This window comes from Podarcis pityusensis, assembly GCF_964106645.2.
Source record: "Podarcis pityusensis genome assembly, chromosome: 1".
Lineage (NCBI taxonomy): Eukaryota > Metazoa > Chordata > Lepidosauria > Squamata > Lacertidae > Podarcis > Podarcis pityusensis.
The window spans coordinates 17,663,890-17,685,251 of record NC_138028.1 but is presented as its reverse complement, the minus strand read 5'-3'; the positions used below and the strand labels follow the sequence as shown (position 1 = coordinate 17,685,251).

Sequence of the window (21,362 nt, the reverse complement as noted above, 5' to 3'; positions counted from 1 at the left end):
TACCCTCTGGTCCTATAGAAAAGAAATTTGCTCCACCCTCTTTGTGACAGCTATTAAATTGCATATATATCATATTGTATGTAAAAGAATAGGCTTCCCGAAAGCTGTTTACCATGAGAGCTCTATTGAGCTTCCACTCTGAGGGGCAAAACACATTTGAATACCATAGATTGGTTACCAACAAGAGGTTAAAGCTCTGCTCATGTCGTTCTTGACAGGTCACTGTCCTGGTGCTCCGAACCAGCAAATATATTCTTATCAACCAACCTATCCTGGAATTAATAAATAGGGGTTCTCTTTTTATGCCTGGGCCAGCACTGAATAAACACTTCAAGTAGGAATTGGGCAACCAAAATGGTCAAAGGCCTGGAAACGATGCCTTATGAGGAACGGCTAAGGGAGCTGGGCATGTTTAGCCTGGAGAAGAGGAGGTTAGGGGGTTATATGATAGCCATGTTCAAATATATAAAAGGATGTCACATAGAGGAGGGAGAAAGGTTGTTTTCTGTTGCTCCAGAGAAGCGGACACGGAGCAATGGATCCAAACTACAAGAAAGAAGATTCCACCTCAACATTAGGAAGAACTTCCTGACAGTAAGAGCTGTTTGACAGTGGAATTTGCTGCCAAGGAGTGTGGTGGAGTCTCCTTCTTTGGAGGTCTTTAAGCAGAGGCTTGACAACCATATGTCAGGAGTGCTCTGATGGTGTTTCCTGCTTGACAGGGGGTTGGACTCGATGGCCCTTGTGGTCTCTTCCAACTCTATGATTCTATGATTCTATGAATTTTGGTATCAGATACTTTCTGCCAATATTACACTTCCTGTTTAAATATAACAGGTCTCGAGGGATGGTTTCTTCTTCTGGACAAGTTCCCCATGACTGCGTTTTTAAAACCAAACTATATTATTTACTGCCTCTCAGATTGCTCCTATGCTAAATGATTCAGGACCTTCACTCTCCCAAATTCCCCAGCCAGTCTTCACCTAAACGCAGCACTCTAACTTAGCAGGCCCACGGCTTAAATTAATTTGATCCTTTGTAATCATGTACCGCGGGAAGGAACCAGATATTTGACATTACTCAGTTTCCGTTCCATTATTTAATTGCCTCGGACAGGTATGAGACCATAATTGCATCAACGGCCCAGAGGCTCTTGATTGATTTTCTCTCGCAATCCGTAAGGAGTCATTATTCTGACGTTTTTTAGCTAGAACATACCAAAACCAAGAGGAAACTGGGAAACGGCAGCGGAAGAGGTGGCGGTCAGAGAAAGAGAGAAGGGGAAAGATTTGAGGCAAAAGTAACAAATACTAAATTATATAAGCAAGGGAACACAGACACCTTTGGGGCAGCTGAACTCTCAAGAACTATCAGGTTTAACTGAGGCAGTAGTCCATTTCAAATCTGGGTGCATTTCAACTGATGTACAAACAAGAGTCTGGGCAAGAGACACAAATCTATAGGCAGCATCAGCAAGAGATGGTTGAGTTGCACATAAAAGTGTCTCAGACCAAAGCTGTCAGACCAGACCAACCGGCTCTCTGGGAGCATCTCCCTCTTGCTGTTGGTATGTGGCTGCTTGGACCTGGGAGCCTTGGTAAGGCAGGTGTTGCCCCAGAACCACAAGCTGTTCACCCTACGTTCTTGACAATATAATCGGTATCCTAGGAAGGAACATGGTACAGGGCAGCTTCCTGAGTCAGAGAACTGGCTTGTCCACCTCAGTATTGTCTGACTGCAGCTCTCCAGGATTTCGGGCAGGTGTCTCTGCCTGCCCCACCAGGAGACACTGGAGATTGTACCTGGGACCTTCTGCATGCAAAGAAGATGCTCTGCCACTGATTTAAGGCCATCACACAGGTCTTCAAGGGCATTCTTGGCAACAGCCCCTCAAGGCTTGAACTCCCCCTTTCCTGGAGATTGGCTGACACTTGTGCTTTGTGCAGAACTTGGTTTTTGTATTTGAACGGCAGCCTAGAATAGCATTAGCTTTGTTTGCTGCTGCATCACACTGCGGACTCATGTTAAGCTTGCAATCAAAGAAAACCCCTAGATCCTTTTCACATGTACTGCTACTAAGCCAGGCGTCCCCCGCCGTATATTTGTGCATCTGGTTCTTCCTGCCCAGTTGCAGAACCTTACATTTGTCCCTATTGAAATTCATTTTGTTAGCTGCTCAGAGTGGCTGGGGCAAGCCTGTCAGATGGGTGGGTTATAAAGAATAAAATTATTATTAATAATATTATTAATATGGAATAGGATATTGCTATTTTCATTGGAGAAATATTGGAAGGTATGTACACCGAGAGAGAGACAGTGAGATCTTTGGAATTGGGAAATTTAAAACAAACAAGTAATGCACGTTTCTCCTTATTTATCTTTTCGAAACATTTTTTTATATCCAGGATGGCCTTTGCCAGTTGCTCGGAAATCCCAATGGTCTAGCCCCGTTTCCTGCCTCTGCCCCCTGTTGCTCTTTCTGGCCTCATTAATTTATCCCAGCAAACATGCACATTGATTGTCAATACCTTAATGAAAACAGAAGGTTCTCTGGCCTACAGGGCTGGCAGGGAGGCAAGGAAGAGGGAAGTATATATTGTGCCTTAATGGCCACACGCATGGATCAGTTCCAAACCGCCCCCCCGGGCAACAGCCACTTCCTTTCAAATAATGCTTCCATACCTCTGCTTTACTGCAATACATTGTGCCCCCTAAGTGAGCATTTACAAGTGGGGATCAATAGTACTAGTGGCGATCTTTCCACCCTCCTAACCCCCGAGACAGCAATCCTTCTTCGGAAAACCACACAGCCATGATGGGCTATTACTGCAGACACATCAGTCAGCAACGTAATTGGCCAAAAAGATAAATATCTCAGCTGGTTTCCTTTCGTACGCCTATGCTTTACTCACTAAGGGTAAAGAATCTGTACCCTGCTTGACTAGAGCCAGCCAAGGAAAAGAACTAGACAAGGTCACCCATAATATGGACAGATTTAGGCAGAAAGGCGAGAGGGCAAACTGAGGCAAGGTGGTGGTTTCTTGGCAAAGTGCCTTGTCTTGAATGCTCCAATAATACATAGATCATAGAACTTCAGAATTGAAAGGGCCCACGAGGGTCATCCAGTCAAACCCGCTGCAATGCAGGAAGCATTTGCCCAATGTGGAGTTCGAACGACGACCCTGAGTTTAAGAGTCTCATGCTTTACTGACTTAGCTATTCAAGCAGCAATAGACATATTTCTGAGCCACCTCATGGATAGCAAATCTATATATATATATGACAAAGCTGAACATGATGTAGCAGTCAAAATAAATAAAAAAATTGTCCAGTAGAGACTAAGTTTGTTCTGGGTATAAGCTTTCGTGTGCATGCACACTTCACGATAGCATATACCCAGAACAAACTTAGTTGGTCTCTAAGTTGCTACTCAACATCAAATAAACTAAGATCATGGCCACTCAGCCCATCACCTCCTGGCAAATAGAAGGGGAAGAAATGGAGGGCGGGAGAGATTTTACTTTCTTGGGCTCCATGATCACTGCAGATGGTGACAGCAGTCACGAAATTAAAAGACGCCTGCTTCTTGGGAGAAAAGCAATGACAAACCTAGATAGCATCTTAAAAAGCAGAGACATCACCTTGCCGACAAAGGTCCGTATAGTTAAAACTATGGTTTTCCCAGTAGTGATGTATGGAAGTGAGAGCTGGATCATAAAGAAGGCTGATCGCCGAAGAATGGTGCTGGAGGAGACTCTTGAGAGTCCCATGGACTGCAAGAAGATCAAACCTCTCCATTCTTAAGGAAATCAGCCCTGAGTGCTCACTGGAAGGACAGATCCTGAAGCTGAGACTCCAATACTTTGGCCACCTCATGAGAAGAGAAGACTCCCTGGAAAAGACCCTGATGTTGGGAAAGATGGAGGGCACAAGGAGAAGGGGATGACAGAGGACGAGATGGTTGGACAGTGTTCTCGAAGCTACCAGCACGAGTTTGACCAAACTGCGGGAGGCAGTGGAAGACAGGAATGCCTGGTGTGGTCGGGTCCATGGGGTCACGAAGAGTTGGACACGACTAAACAACAACAACAACCAAAGTTGCTACTGGACAACTTTTTACTTTTTAAATTTATTTCGACTGCATCAGACCAACACGGCTACCTACCTGAATCTAGAATGATGTAGCAGGTGAGTCACATCAATGGCGCACCACACATTCCAAAGATATGAGGCTCACAGAATTAGGAATCAGCTGAGGATCTGGAGAATTTCCTAACGTTGGAAGCTGCCTCATATTAAGTCAGACCACTGGTTGCACGGGGTGGGACTAGATGTCCCTTGTGGTCCCTTCCAACACTACAATCCTATGATTGTATTAGCCCAACTAGATCAATAATACCTATACTTACTAGCAGCAGTTCTGTGGGGTTTCTGGCAGGGTTCTCTCCAGGCCATACCTGAGATGCCACCACCTGAACCTAGGACCTTCTGCATGCAAATAATAATAATAATAATAATAATAATAATTTTATTATTCATGCCCACCCATCTGGCGGGGTTGCTCTACCACTGAGCTGTGGCTCTTTCCCTAAAAGTTATCAGATAGCTAGATAGCTAGGCAGATAGGCAGACAGACATAGACAGACAGACAGACTTATTGTTTCAGTGAATTAGTTTAATTAACAAAATGTATACAGCACTTGACTGTAATAAAACGTCTAAGCAGTTTGCTAGCAACATTAAAATTATCAGCAAACACTCTTAAAAACAATTGAAATTAGCAATAAAAAGATAAAAACACAAAAACATCTACGTGCCTGGACAGGCTTTAGGTTTTAACTGTTTTTACATATGTAATACTTTTTAATTGCTTTTATATGTGTAATTGTTCTGCATAAAGGTTTTGTTGTATTGTGAAATCACTTTCAGGTGCTTCGTAAGGAATACGCTGAACAATTTTATTTTTCAAAAAATCAAGGGCCAGATTAGCAGAGGCCCGCGTTCGTTCTAGGACACGTACCAACAGCAATGCAAAAACATATTTATATGAAATATAAAGCACACGGAAACTTCATTGCTTCATTTTCCTCACGAAATTTACTGCCACGCCATGATTAAAATGTTGTGGGGCCAGAAGGGGTTGGGGCAAGCCTGCAGTCTGCCACCCAGCCATCTTTATTTTGATATGTCACGAAGAAGTGGGGAGATTATAGCTCTTCGCATGCTGCCTCTTGCCACACTTCAGAGAAATTCCAGGGAATGGCAACACCTGAGCCACTTACCTGCCACACCTAGCCAGCCACATGAATGGCCACCGCAGCCATCTAAGATGCCAGCCATTGGGTGTGGCATTTGGACACCTCAAACTTCACTGGAAGTAGGACGGGAAAAGAAACTGGCCCAAATTGCCAGTATGGAACCACACCCATGTTTTGTCCTCCCCCAGATCAAACTAAGGAACTTGGAAAGAGCAGGTGACCAGGTGTAACAGGAAGAGAGGGCTCCAATACATCGGAGATTTCAGCAAAATGCAGCTTTTCATCACTTGTGCAGAGCAGCCTGTAACCAGCCAGAGTTTTATTTTCTCTGGTACCCTCTGCATCTGAAGCTTTATCAAACCAACTGTAGTTTCTTAAGGGCACTGAGGAGAATTGTTGGGGGACTCCTGTTCCCCCCACCAAGCTGCAGTTCTTAGAGTGGTTTAACTATTTGTCCCTTTTCCCAGGGAACTTTGGGAAATGAAATTCTGTGGGTGGGTGGGAAACAGGGGTCTCCTAACATCCCTTGGTGCCCTTAACACACTACTGTTCCCAGGATCCTTTGGGGGGAGCAATGACTGCTTAAAGTAATAATAATAATAATAATAATAATAATAATAATTTATTTATACCCCACCCATCTGGCTGGGCTTCCCCAACCACTCCGGGTGGCTTCCAACACAATATTAAAATACAGTAATGCACCAAACATTAAAAACTTCCCTAAACAGGGCTGCCTTCAGATGTCTTTTATAGATAGGATAGCTGCTTATTTCCTTCACATCTGAAGGGAGGGTGTTCCACAGGGCGGGCAGCACTACTGAGAAGGCCCTCTGCCTGGTTCCCTGTCACCTCACTTCTTGCACTGAGGGAACTGCCAGAAGGCCCTCGGCGCTGGACCTCAGTGTCCGGGCTGAACAATGGGGGTGGAGATGCTCCTTCAGGTATACTGATAAAGCTCCTTCAGATACGCAGATAAAGTGGTATATATACAGCTGCTTCAAATGTATAGCGCAGATATAGGAGACCTTCCCTCCACAGTCGGTCACCTTATTGACTGGAAGTAACAGGAGGGTGGGGAAGAGAGGAACCGGGAGCTTCCTTTTCCTCCCACAAGGTTTGGTCGCCACTCACTTCAATCAGGCCAGAGCCCTTTTCCCATCATAATGTCTGGCAAAACACGCCACGCACCAGTTTCCTCCCTGCCTCAGGCAGGCTGTGCATCAGATAAACGAAATCACAGGCTGCAATCGCACATGACAATCTGTCTGGAACATCTGGGGGTGCAGGGTTCTGGCTCTGTGCTGCGAGCTGGCCTAGATCTCTGGTGTCCAAGTGACCCGTAACTGGGTCATGAGTTGATCTGACGGTAATCACAGTGTTCCCACTGCTGTAGTTTTCTTAAAAAAAAAAAAAGTGGGTCGGGGTGGTAGAAGATCTACACAGTAAAGCACTTCAATGGGTCCCATGTTTGAGGTTGGGCTTAAATGGTCTGAAGAGGCCCAATGTTATCACTATTACCTGTGAAGGTAAGCAGGTTCTGAGCTGAGCCAGATCCTGGAAGGGAAAGTCCTTAGAGACACAGCAGTAAACACAAGTTGCTACCTCATAAAACAAATAAAAAAAGGTTGGCATTTGGATCCTATTCAGCCTTACTGCTCTGTGTTTTGGGATCTAAAAGGGAAACAAGCATTGCGATCCGTGGGATCAATGTCAAATTTCAAAAGGGCTTGTCTGATCAAAATCTAAGGTTCCAACCATAAGAACGTGGAGTCATGGAAACACATCCGGGAAAGAAAGAGTGTTGGGGAGAGAGTCATTTAGGGGCCAAGCTAATGTTTAAGCTTGCTTTTGAGCAGAATATTCACATGCAATCAATATGCATTCCTACATTGCAGCGTACTCTGGGTTTGTTTCTTACCAAATCTTTTAGCAAAGTATGTTTACTGTGTTAACGTTTTCTGAATGTTTTTAAAAAATAAAAATCCAAGAAACAACTGAAATGTTTGGGTGAATTTCTAGTGGGCACCTCCATCATTTTTAAGAGAGAGAACTGCAGCCAAACTCTGAACCACCTCTCCACACAAGGGAGATGGTACACACAGACACACACCACTTCTAAACTGTTTTCAAAACCTCTACCATAGGACAAACCTTGGCTACAGGTCATCACGGTTATGGAAGAGAACCCTTACCCATGCTTTCGGGTTTGGACAACATGCTAAGCCAAAGCTTGGTTTATTGGCTGTGCCACACTGACCTAAAAAGCCTAGGAAGGAGCAAACGGGTGCAGTTGCCTCCTCAGGAGCCTGTGCATTCATGATACGTCATAGTTTGGCTGAGCATGATGCGCCAACATGCCCAGTGATTTGAAATGGGGATTTCCGGGTTCTGAGCTCACAAGCTTAGCTACGATGCTAAGTGTAGCAATAAAGAAGAAGAAAATGGTTAATAAAACACCTCACATACTAGGAGCTGTGCAATGAAAAGGAGTGGAACCTTTCGTATTTATATTTCTCATGTCCTTGGGGAAAGGAGGGAGCAGATGCCAGTTGCTGCTTCTTCAAGAACTCTCAAGATTGTATGGGGGAGATGCCTCACAGATTTTGACCTTGAACGCTGCTATCAGGTTCTTTCTCAAAACATGTTTACACTCTCAAAACACGTCTATTCTTTTTCTAAGAGGATGTCAACCTGCAGCCTGGGCACTTTGTATTTTTCTAAGCACAGCAGAAAAGAAAAGCAGAGAAAAGAGGGAGTCAGAAAGGTCTAACACCAAGGCACCTGCAGTGCTGAGCTACAAAATGAACAAGGAAGCTGCCATATACAGGACACAGACCATTAGCTCACCTGGTTCTGCATTATCTATATGTACTAGAAGTGGCTCTGTAGGGTCCCAGGCAGGGACCATACCCAGCCCTTATTTGGAGACGAACAGGCGACTGAATCGTCTGCATGCAAGGCCCTTGAGCTTCAATTCCTAACAAAAAATAAACACTTGCTTTCTTCGACGCCTACTGGACAACCCTTTCAATACACGTTAAGAAGGTGGCATGTGAAAACATGCCAGCTTAAAACATGAAAGTAAAACTGGGCCCTGATTTGTAACACTTGGCCTTGACACCAGACTTCTGAGTGGGGTCAAATTTGTAGAGTTTTTGGAGGGTTTCTTTTAGCTCCAAACTCAGAGTTTACTCTCCCACCAGCAATGGTATGACAGTCCTAATGGAACTGCTACACATTGCTTTTGCTACAGCAGACTTTTCAGCTTCAGTACAAACAGTGCGGATAAGAGGCTACATTTACATATGCGAAGGCTTCTGCAAAAGGCACTTAGGATGGACTACACAGAATACTGATGCTTATCTGAGCCATTGAAGTTCTTAACATACATACTCGGAGAAAGATCAGGTTTAGAAGGAAACCCAGGAATGATGCTGAAGAAAGAATACGAAGATAGCTGTCTCAACTCTCAGCAAATGAAACCCATATCCAGGACTTAACACCAAGTTGAACGCCAACACCAGCCACCTTTGGGTGTCTGAAGCTGGATGTTTGGAAAACAGAGGCCTCCGTACCCAGGGGGTGGGGGGGTGGGGAGAAAATGTTGGCTTGCAGCCAGAGAGTTCCTTCCCACACAGGCAGCCAAGAAGTGGGAGGAACTGTGCTCACACACATGAGCAGATTATAACAAAGCTCAGGGAATCTATTGTTCGCAGGGCAAGTTATTCCAATAGCGTACCCAAATGGAGAGCCGATTCACAAAACACTTTTCAGTGGGGTGAGCTCGATTTGCATTCCAGCCAGCTAGTAAAGTGTCTGCACTACTGCTTCACCATGCAGCAAACTGCAGCTTTTGCCATTCACAACATTTCACCAAGGAAAATGTGAGCTTGGGGCCAATTGCAGCATCTTAAAAGTCGCACAAACATGGCACACCTGTTTTACGTGCCACAGGGTACGAAAGCAGGCTTCAGACTTAAGTCTCTTTTATACAAACGCAAGGGCCTGAACAAGGCCACAACAGCGCCACCCTTTTCATTTTTGCTGGCAAAAAAAATTATATTCGGTACAGGGTATACAGGCATACAGGGTATACAGGCATAATTATGCACCCTTGTACATCCTGGTTAATTCCGAAAGAATGTTCCACACATACTTGAGGAGGCAGAATTTATAGGGCAATCTGATGAGGATGAAGATGATAATGATAATAAAATTATTATTATTATTATCATCATCATCATTATTTGAACCCCACCCATCTGATTGGGTTGCCCCAGATAGTCTGGGCAGCTTCCAACAAATGTAAAAGCATAATAAAACACCAAACATTAAACACTTCCCTATACAGGACTGCTTTCAGATGTCTTCTAAAGGTTGTACAATCATACTTTGGATCCCGAATGCCCTGGAACTCAGACGTTTTGACTCCCAAATGCCACAAAAGTGATTGTTCTGGTTTGCGAACATTCTTTTGGAACCCAAATGTCTGACGGGGCTTCCGCAGCTTCTCACTGGCTGCTTCTCATAGGTTTTCGAACATTTTGGAAGTCGAACGGACTTCCGGAACGGACTCCGTTCGACATCCAAGGTACTATATATTTATCTCCTTAACATCTGATGGGAGGGCATTCCACATGGCTGGCACCACTACCAAGAATGCCCTTTGCCTGGTTCCCTGTACCTTCACTTCTTGCAATGAGGGAACCTCCAGAAGGCCTTCAGAGCGGGACCTCAGTGTCCGGGCTGGACGATGGAGGTGGAAACGCTCCTTCAGCTATACAGGGTCGAAGTCGTTTAGGGCTTTAAAGGTCAGCACCAACACTTTGAATTGATGATAGTACCTGAACCCCACTATGAATACATATGGAATTAACTTATCTCCCAGTCAGTCCATAGATCCCTTCTACTCAGTATTGTCTACAATAATGGGCAGTGGCTTTCCAAGTAGGGATCCTTCTGGACCTACCTAAAGGTGCTGGGGTTGAACTTTGAACTTTTCATATGCAAAACATGTGCCCAGACACTGAGCTATGGATATTCCATTGTTCCCAAGATGTCTCCCATTTTGGCGCTTACCAGAGTTTAAACTAAAGGTTGGTAAATAAATGAAATAAAATACTCCTCCATGTTACGGCCATAATATGGATGAGTCAGCATAGGACACCTTTCCTGCAGCAGCAGCAGCAGCAGCAACAGCCCCACAAGAGATTCAACCTAAGAACAGACCATCGCTTTCTGCATTTTTACCTCTCCCCAAAGCCGCACATGCGTTTAGTGGAGAAAGTACCCAAAGAAAACTACCTCAGCAGCAATTTGCCTTCCCTGTGTCAGACTTATTCGTCTCTCCCGTCTCTGTATTCCAGGGCAAAGGAATTCAAAGGAGCGAAATTGCCAAGTGATTTCTCAACCCCCAGAACCCTACAACATAAGGGAGGGTGGGGTGGGTGGCTTGATAGCCTAGAGGGGAAGCTTAGGCAAGTTACCACACATGTTCCTGTTGACGTCAGTGCTTCCCTGGAACCCAGCAGCGAAGTGCCAGTACTCCCAGCTTAGCAGAACAGGGGGAATTCAGAGGGCTGATGGATCCACCGCAAGACTGCTTCTCTACAGTCTCCTTATGAAGATGAGACAGACACTTGGGCCTATGCCTTGTGCCAGGGGACTCACCCACGGGGAGGTTATGCCCCCTGCCTCCGAAGGAATAATATTTATTTTTACTTCATTCGCAAATCACTCCACCCGAGACATCCCAAAGCAACCAACATTTCAGAGCATCAAGGATAAAAAGCCAGATCCAAACCATGATAAAAATCTCCAGGAGAGATTGCCAACATGTAGGTGCCACCACACTAAAGGACCTGTTCTTACACTTCTTGATGAAATTGATATCTACAGGAGGTCCTCTCTCCTGCAGACCGCAGAGGGGGGAGAGGCAATCGGAGCAAGGAGACATTCAGCCTGGCCTCACCTATCAGCCAGAGAAGGACCAGTTGCAAAGAGCTGGCTTCCTTTCTCCCTGCCAGAAATAACACTCAGCTCCAGCTGCCATTTGCCCTGGCATTGCAGAGCCAGAGGGAAGCATGCTTGGGCCCCATCTATCAGCCAGGGGAGCTATGGATTGCTGGACTGTGGCTGTGTCAAGTGTCACAGCCTATTCTTAAGAATCTTGAGAATTCATTCAACTTGATTGAGTACTCACAGCTTGCAAAATTGTCTGGGAGATTAAGAGGCAATGCCACACAAAGGGTCAATAAAGACTGGTCAATATTCAATGATTATCTCAAAAATTATAAAGAAAACACAAATCTCCTGACAGATGTATAAATAAATCTAATGAACAGAGAAATTAGACGAGTGAAAAACCGTAATTATTACAAAAGATAAACAAAATAAGTAATATGAATTGTGCATAGATTTAATGAGTGGCAAAATTACACAATGAGACTGGTTGGAATTCAATAATCACAGTGTGTTTGTGTCTTGGTCGGTAGGTAGGTAGGTAGGTAGGTAGAAGGGGTGACGAAGGTGAGATATATGTGGTATGTAACATATGTAATGTAATGTTAAGTGTATATTGTTTTGTGATGTATTGATATTTATAATATAATAAAAAATAATTTAAAAAGAGAATCATTCAACTGAAAGGCAGGGTATGGATACTCAAAATTAGAACAAAACGTAGATTATGAGGACTGAGGGCTGAACTAGATTGCAAGAAGAATTTTATGGAGATCACAAGCCAGCACAGCAGCATCCAAATTCAATCATCAAGTCTTGCTGAGCTTGTGCAAAACCTCTCTCTCTCTCCATCAGGGTGGAGGGCCCTGTGAATCCATTATTCAGGCACAGCCATACCACACACACTTAAAACTGGTTTGATTGAAAGAGGCTTAGCACCGCTCATCTCAAGGCGGGACTGGAGAAACCTTTTTACCGCAATCTGTCAGAGGCGGCATGCCAGCCATGGGTGGGATCAGAATGAGAGCAGAGTCTGCAGTTTTTCTAAGACAGAACTCCTGAAGAACTGGAGAATGCTGGGAACTGTAGTTTCCTCTTTGAGATCTTTCGCAGAACCACAACACGGTTGATTGGGCGGTACATAAAATGCCAAAAATAAACAAACTACCATTTCCTTTGACAGGTTGGCAGAGGGTACAGTGGTACCTCAGGTTACATACGCTTCAGGTTACATATGCTTCAGATTACAGACTCCGCTAACCCAGAAATAGTGCTTCAGATTAAGAACTTTGCTTCAGGATGAGAACAGAAATTGTGCTCCGGCAGCACAGCGGCAGCGGGAGGCCCCATTAGCCAAAGTGGTGCTTCAGGTGAAGAAGAGTTTCAGGTTAAGAATGGACCTCCAGAACGAATTAAGTACTTAACCCGAGGTACCACTGTAGTTTTAAATAGGAGCTTTAGTGCCATCTTGTAGAAGTACTGCTATCAATTCCTATTGGCAGTGTGTAGACAGCCAAGTCTCCCGGGTTTTGTTAGGTGTTCTTCTAAGTAACATTGGGAAGGGTTTAACAAACCAGCAGTGCCCAAATGCCAGTGGCTGTTAAGGACAGTAGCATTGTGGGTAACTGTTGACTCCTGTAAGAGACACAGCAGAGGGCCATTCCTTTAGCATTGAATAATACAGTGTATTCTCCCATTTCCTGATCAGGAACTTTTTCCAGTAGAGGGGTCATATCTCCTTCTCAGCAATCTTCTGGGGACCGCATGCCAGTGGTGGGTTGAACCAGAGGCAAGAGGAGGCAGGGCAATCGTGCGATTTCTACCTCTGTACCAGCAGTCCTGCCTTTGCCCGCACACACAAGCCCACCTCTATCCTGGCAAGTAAAAAGCATAATCTGAGTTCAAGGACACATTCCAGCCAGGCAAAAAACACTTATGGAATCATAGGGTTGTAGAGTTAAAAGGGACCCCAAGGGTCATCTAGTCCAACCCCCTGCAATGCGAGAATCTCAACTGAAGCATCCATGAAAAAACCTCCCATGAAGGAGAGTCCACCACCAGAGTCCGAGGGAATCTGTTCAACTGCTCAACAGTTATTACTGCCAGAAAGTTCTTCCTGATGTTTCTTGTAACTTGAAGCCATTGGTTCAGGGCCTACCCTCCCACTTGAGGAGGGTGCAAAACACAACGGGTGAGGGGTTTGGCTTAGGAGGGCATGTGGCCTAGAGTGAGTCCCAAGGGCCAGACAGAGAGGCCATATTTCCCTACTGAACAGGATTGTGATTATCCATCCCTTCCACTCCATCCCTCCTTTTTTTACCTCAAATATTCCAGCCACCTTCTCTTATCACACCTCAGTTCCCTCACAACTCCACTGCAAATTATCCACCTGCCCCATCACTCAAACACCAAGCGCATGCTCAGCTTCAGGATGAACACCATGCACTCATCTAATCCATGGCCAGACCCCCTCCCCAGTTTTCTGCCCTTATTTCTTAGTCATTTGCACCTAGACCATCAGTTGTTCAGGAATCCCATTCTTACATGCCCAAAGGCCTATTAAATTATTCTGCCAGGTTTTGTTCTTAATTTCCGTTGCCTTGATTCAAGGAGTTCCTTGGAATGCAATTGTGGTGTTATGCTCCTTCTTCAGTCAAAGTGTTTATGTAGAACTAACTTTTCCATTAAAAACCCTTATTTAAATTTTGTCTGGAGAGTATGGTTTGGATTAAATCCAAGTACATTAATCAGTGGTGTACTGGTAAATAATTGAAGCACAGGAACTCTTCATAACTATGGATTCCCTTAGGTTTTCAGCAAGATTGAAGGCAAGAACATGTTTGAGGCAGGAGAGAAGGCCTTTTCAGCTCCAGAGGCCAAATCATTATAAGGATTGGCCTTGCAGGCCAAATCTGACAGGTGTATTACTACAAAGGTTGGCTACATGAGTGCGAGAGGGAAAATTTCTAGGCCACTACTTGTCATCTTAGCCATAATATCCACTACTTATCAATTCACACAGCATTATTCTTAACAAAACTGAATTGCTTTTGAGAAGATGCCTTCTGAGCACATTTGCCTATCTAAACACACTTGTTTGGAAGTCAAGCCCCAATGAAATCAATAGCCCATTTCACATACAACGCTAAGCCATGATTTAACATTGAAAGAAGGAACCACAGGAAAACTGGGCTGGCACACTCCTCCATCCATAGCATGGCTGTGAGAAGATTGGAAACTTCTACTTCTGTTTTAAATTAAGCACAGTTTAGCGTTATGTCCAGACCCTAAACTGTGGTTAATCCAATCTACAGACAGAGAAACAAACCAGCTTTGTAAAACATGTTTTGAAGCTGTCATCTTTCCACTAAATATAGCAAAGTCTAACCACAGTTTGTCAGGGTTTGACCACTACAGCAAACTGCGGTTAGTCTAAAAAAGAACGGGAAGTTTCCAAATTCCTCCTTGGGGCAGCACTGGAGGAGCACTGCAAACACAAGGTCTTCTGTGGCTCATTCTCTTAACGATATCCCATAGGGCAGAGATAACCAATGAGATGCCCTCCGGACAGCGGTGGACTCTGGTGATATGGCACCCTCAGCGATGACAAAATTTGGTGCCCCCTCCCAATATTTATTATTTTCATGCTCTTATCCCTCTTGCCTTCTGTTCTGCAAATGCTCTCAAGTGCACTGGGTCATAGTTGCAGTAACTCAATCGCCCATCTGATCAAGGCCTCATGTTGAGTAAGGTAAAGGGACCCCTGACCATTAGGTCCAGTCGTGGCCGACTCTGGGGTTGCAGAGCTCATCTCACTTTATTGGCCGAGGGAGCCGGCGTACAGCTTCCGGGTCATGTGGCCAGCATGACTAAGCTGCTTCTGGCGAACCAGAGCAGCACACGGAAACGCCGTTTACCTTCCCGCCAGAGTGGCACCTATTTATCTACTTGCACTTTGATGTGCTTTCGAACTGCTAGGTTGGCAGGAGCAGGGACCGAGCAATGGGAGCTCACCCCATCGCAGGGATTCGAACCACCGACCTTCTGATCGGCAAGTTCTAGGCTCTGTGGTTTAACTCACAGCACCACCCGCGTCCCCTAATGTTGAGTAGGTACCTGTATAAATATAGGTGTTCTTGTTGTTGTTTGGCAGCCCCTCAGCTCAGCACCCTATGCAGGGGAGTATCCTACACCATTATAAATCCTGTGCCACTCCAGATGTCACTCATCAGCCCCAACCAGCATGGCCAATGTTCAACACAAAAGCAACAGCACAAGCCTAACACAGCTGGCGAGACTTACTTCCAAATATAAAAGGTTAGGCATCAGTCTGCTAAGATTTGAATGGTATTTGCACATGCATTAACTATAGTGCTTAGTGTCCAATGCCCTGCATAACAAATTGAAAGGTTTATTCAAGTGAGGACCCCAAAATCCACCTCTCATCCTACAATACCCAATATATTACCCATGGCTTTTCTGTTTGTATAAAGTCCAGAAAGCATGTGGCCAGACTGAGTGGCTGCCGCATCTCCATCAACTTCTCATACCTTGGCTACTCAAAGTCTGAACACCTTTTAGAGATGATATGCTAAGTTTTATCTGAACCAAATTTGGCGGCTGCAGGCAAGGCGATAAGGAGGATAGTTTTTCACTTGGCAATCTGATGCGTGTAACATTACAAAGGCACGTGCGTGCACACATTTCGCCCTACTGTCAGCATGCTAACCAAGTTCCCGTACTCTGCTAAGCCCTCGAGACAGAATGAGCTCAACATGTAGGCAGATATATAAAATAAGTATGAGATCACATCAGCTTTGTATCAGGGTTTAGCAGAAGTAACTCAGAATATTTATATGGATCCAATCACCGAAGAACAGCAAATTAAGCACACACACACACACACACACACACAAAACTACACATACACTAACCAATATTTTTGGCACAGATATTGTTCAGCGAGGGAGAAAATTGCAAAGACCTAAGAATCAGCATTTTCATCACCACCTTACAAATGAGGACTTAAAACTGCTGTCATCGCTATCCCTGCTATGCTTTCTGTGGTGCTCAAACTATCAAACAGGTAACAGGAGAAAACTAAACATTAAAGGCTGAAGGGGAAAACTTTTTATTTTATTTTACTAAATACTGTTTAATTTAGAAACTCCACACAGTCCATTTATTCAGCCTTATAACAGAGCAGGAGGGAGAATCACAACTTCCACTTCAATGGCACAGCTAGCGATGATGCATTAGTATCAGCAGCAAAACTGTTCTGCACTCAACCAGCCATAAAAGAAACTGGGTTGTTGTTTTTAAAACAATCAGATCCTCAATACAGCTATTTGGGACCCAGCATTTCAGCTACCATTGCCTGACCTGCACTCATCCAGATCTCGTATGCATCCCTGTGGCATCTTCTGTCCCAAAGCGCTTTTCTTACATGCTAATGAACTGAACCTGGCAAGAACCCTGGAGACAAGGAAGCTGTGTCTGTCTATTTGTTTGTTTGTTTTGCTGCAGATGGTGAAGCCTAGACAATAGGAGGCCAGAGCCTTCACTCCTGCCCAGGAGACTCTGCGGAGAAGCAAGAGCACATCCTGGCCAAGCTTTCTGTTAACACAGGAGCCAAGAGGCAGGAATTCCTAAATGACAGGCTGGTACCACGAACAGAACAGCTCGTGCTGCTGAGTACTGGGGGGGGGGGGGGAGTGTCACAAGAGATGCAGGTAACACAATGACTGCACCTCTGTGTCTGAGCACAGACACCTGGTTCCATACTTTTAACTATTTTTTTCTAAGCTATACTCTCCCAAAAAATATGCGTTGAAAAATGTGGGGTGGGGGGTTTTCCTTAACCACCCAGATTGCTAGCATGGCTGGGCTGTTATTATGGGTTAACTTTAACCTACGTAGCGTGACTTCTGTTAAGCGAGTTGTAAGTCAAGAGGACAAGTGTCAGGTTGCAAGACAGGATCAACAGGCCTCAAACAAAGCCAAAATCCCACAGGTGGGTTCCCCCTTGGACTGATCTCTAAGCTTCTTGCTATTTCCAATGCAGAGACAGAGAGAGAGAGAGATAAGTGGATTTAAAGAAAACTTACCATTCAGTCCATTAGGGATGCTCCGGTGGTGAAGCGGTGCAGAGAGGTCATCCATCGACCTCCGGATAGCTCCGGCCTTGTTCTCAACAGGCTTGTGATGGTGAAGATGGTGGTGATGGTCTGGGCTCCCTGCGCTGCCAGTGCTGGAGGTACTGCTCCCATCTCCAACATCCCTGGTTCCAGAGCCCCCGTTCAGGTTGGTGAGGCTGGCTTGGCTGTCTATCGAACTCCGAGAGCCCGCCCCGTTCCTCTCCTCGTCCAACATCAGGACAATCTCCTTCAGCTCCATGTTCTCCCTCATGAGGGAGTCTTGCTTGGCTTCCAGCTCCTTCAGCTTCTGCTGGTACATCCCCACCTCCTTCCACATTACGCCGGCCGTGTGCCTCCCGAACCTCTGCCATTCCCTGGACAGCTTTTTCCCCTTCTGCCGGTCGTCGTCCAGGAAGCAGCAGAGCTCCCTCAGTTCGTGGTTGTCGTCCTGGAGCTTTTGGTTCACTTCCTTCAGCCCCCTGATCTCGTGCAAGTGAATCTGGAGCCTCTGGTTCACGTCCTTGATCAAGTTGCCATGCTCCACCATCAAGTTCATCTTTTCGCTCTCCAGTTTCTTCAGCCTCTTCACCAGCTCTTCCTTGCTGCACCTCAACATGTCCTCTTCCGTCACTTTGCTCAGGTCTTCCTTGGACCCTTCCACAGAATTCTTTGCCATGTTTGTATAGAGCCACTTCTACTTTTACTCCTTTAAGAAAACTGCCCTTCACAAAAATTAAATAAAATTGTTTTTAATTTTTTTTTAATCCTTCAGGTCAAAATGTTTTTTTAATGCAACATCTTGGAGGGTTTCTTTTTTAAAAACAACAACAACACAAACACACAAAAAACCCCAGTTCACTATAATTCTTCAGCTAAGAGCACAAAAAAGGAAGAAGAGCAAATCCACTCATTTCTGTAAATCGCATTCTCCTGCCTACAACTCCCATGCCTTAAAATTCGACGCCAAAAAAATAAAAAAGCCACACAACCCAAAATAAAAAAGGATCAGCTCCGAAAGCTCTGTAGCTATTTTTTCTCTCCAAGTGAAGCAATCAACTTACCAGAGGTTAATCAAAACCACAGCAAGCCGCGCAGGAGCGGGGGGTGGGGGGGCAGTTGCTGGCTCGTAGATCAACCTGCTTTAGGTCTTTGCCCGTTTCACTTGCTCCAACATCGCTGCCACCTCGATCCCCCGCTGCAAAATAAAACAAAAAAATCTTGCGCTAGGGGCACTGAGCGCGCACCCTCGGCGATCCAGCCTCCTGCCCGCAGCAGCTTGGAGAGTTATAGCAAAACGAAACAATAATGCTTAAAAATTAAGAAGCAGATCCCTTCCGCCTTCGTTTTCTTCGCTTTCAGTTCCGAGGCAGGGTGATATCAGTGCCCTTCTTCTGTCTCTCTCTTTTTTTGGGGGGGTCAAAACTGCATTTAAATTTCACGGCGAGAAGGTGATGGCGAGATGGGGTGGAGGGGAGAGCATTCCTTTAATGGAACAGGAGAGCCAGGGGGAGAGGGAGAAAGAGAGCTTGAAACGAGGCGCCGCCTCCTCGAGGGGAGGAGAAAAGGAGGTGGGAGGCTCCGGGAGGAGGAAAACCTGGAATGCAGCTGGAGAAGCGAGAAATAGAAAAACGAGTGCGGCGGAGATCGAGAGAGAAAGAGAGATCTGCAAGCGCGCAGACGCCCCTCTCCCCTTGCAGCGCCCTGCTCTCAGCAGCCGCCAACCCCTGCACGGTTTTGCATGCGGGCAGATGACGGAGCCAAGCTCCTCCCGCTGCCTCGCGATGGCCCAATCCAGAGGACCCTGGGCAAAGGCGGCTTCTCCTCCCTGCCCCTAAGCCTGTTCAGGTTGCCTTCCCTTTCCGCCCCGGGGTCAGGTTACCGGGGAGAAGCGGCGCCGCTAGCGCGCCGCAGCCAATGAGGCGGCGGCGAGGGCGCAGTTCGAAAGAGCCAGGTGCGCAAAAGGGAAAGGTAGACGCGCGGCGCGCCTCGCTTAAAGGGGCCGCGCGCGCGCCCCTCTCCCCCCCCCCCCCACAGCAACCGGGAGCATCAGCAGACAAAAGGAGGCTTCCCCCCCTCCTGATCCTTCTTCCTCTCTTATTCTTTTCTCCTAAAAGTCACCTCTAATCCGCGCCTTCGAACCCAGAGCAGGGAAGGGATCGCAGGCAACCGTGCGCAACGGACCCAGAAAGGAGCACAACTTGGGAAATCCTCGATTTGTTGTGGCCCCAGCCTCATTTTATTTTTCTCATTTCGTGTTAATCGGCTCGGGAATTTCTTTGGTCTGTGCAAGCGGGGAAAATAGGGGGGGAGGGGGCGGTCCGTTTTGAGGACGGAGAATGGAATGGTTAAGTTTGTGGGGTGGGGATATTTTTGGGTTCAGATCGGATGGGAGAAACAGCCGAGCAGGCAGAAATTGGGAGCAGTGTGGGGCTCCCAATGGGGGGGGGCGGGGTTGTAACGCGAGGGAAAGGGGCGCGCACCCGCATCCCAGAGGATAAAAAAACACCCAGGGGTGTCGGAAACGTGTCTACTTTCGTGGACTTTGGTTCAGCGTCAGTCTCACACGCCAAGAAGCAAAGCCAATAAAGGATTTTTTAAAAATTTTTTTTAAAAAACCCCATAAATGTGTTCTGGAGCTTTTCTCTGTTTTTTTTTTTTTTTTTTACATTAAAATAAATTTCCTTACATATTTCTCTTTTTCGTCTAACCAGACCCAAGTAAAGGTTTAAATACAAAAGGAAGGTACTGTGATCCTGCTGGGGTTCCTCCTTTAAAATAAATAGGCTTGGCCTGGCTGATATCCCATCCTCTGAATTCTGGGCCTGATCTAACAGGTAAACAAGACAGAGAGATCAGCCAGCATGGGCTGGAGGTGAGAAACACTCTCCCTGGTTAGAGTAGATACTTCCTATAAAGATCACAGGTTCAATCATAGGTTATAGTGAAGAGTGGCTATGAGCTTGTGACTTGGAAAGTTGAAATCTGGCCAGAGCTCAGTAGGGTATGTTAAGCAAACCACTATTGGCTTATAGGGGTCCTGGGAAAAGTAAGAAACAGCCCTGGTTTGCCTTATAGGGCCATTGTAAGGAGGGTGAATGTATATGAAATGCTTTGAACACTGGAAGTGAGCTTGGTGTAGTCAGCAAAACCTTTCTTACAGGAAGTAGGCAACTTTCTGCGTTGTCCCTGAATTGCTTGACCTTGGGCTGTTTTCAGAACATTTGCACAGCATGGTCACAAGATCTGTCGTTTTATAACCTCGGAGCTGGTGCATTGGCTAAGAATGTGAGAATGTGAACCAGGAACCCCATAGCTGCAATTCTACTTCAGTAGCTCATTAAGGCAAGTCACTGTGTCTCGGTCCCTGCTGAGGACATTCGCTCTCACCTGCCTCAAGGGGTGTTGTAAAGGTTGCAAGGCAAAATTTAAATAAAACAGGAAAATGTGGCTTGCACAACACCTAGATCTTGGGGCACTTTATAAATTGTCGCTACATATTAGCTTCCTCCCAATCTAGGTGCTGTGCAAAACATTGTTTTATTATCTTGCCTTCCAAGTATAAGGTCTCCAAGGTAGATGTTGTTGCAGTTTTGCGATCTTAGCAACTTGTACGCTGCAATACTATGCTGCCTTATTTGGGTGTTGGTCCCATTCATATGAGAACCTTGTGTCAGGCCACCATCCCAAAACACAAGGACAGCAGCTGTCACCTGAGTGTAATGAAGATTATCTTTGTTCAGGCTAACAGTGATAGAGGCTCAGTGGCAAGCACAAGGTCCAGAAGTCAAGATTCCAAGTTACTTGAGCAAAGCAAGAGGGACATAACCAAATGGAAGCTATGAAGATGTCAGTTGACTCACCTCTCCCGCCAAGCTTTTTAAAGACAAGGCGGGGCAAGCTCGCATACAATCTTCTCTTGCTCTACAGGCTGCAAGCACACACATGTGCTCTGTCTGGGCAGGCAGGTGCACCTGGTCAGACATGAAGGCAATGGCTGGATCTC

At 45.7% G+C, this 21,362-nt stretch overlaps 1 protein-coding gene across 4 annotated transcripts in view; it reads right to left on the bottom strand.

Moving 5' to 3' along the window:
- The window catches only part of CCDC85C (coiled-coil domain containing 85C), a 179,328-nt gene extending 160,151 nt beyond the window's left edge, over positions 1–19,177 (bottom strand). The window contains exons 1-2 of one of the 4 annotated variants that reach the window (XM_080991480.1): positions 18,421–19,163; positions 17,330–18,081 (exon numbers count right to left, since the gene is read on the bottom strand). In XM_080991480.1, the coding sequence (XP_080847606.1) occupies positions 17,330–18,035 (706 nt within the window). In that variant the 5' untranslated portion in view covers positions 18,036–18,081; positions 18,421–19,163. Of the gene's footprint in view, positions 1–17,329 lie in introns of all 4 variants that reach the window. The other 3 variants (XM_080991482.1, XM_080991483.1, XM_080991481.1) reach the window with 3 other exon arrangements.
- Between the last annotated feature and the right edge of the window lie 2,185 nt (positions 19,178–21,362).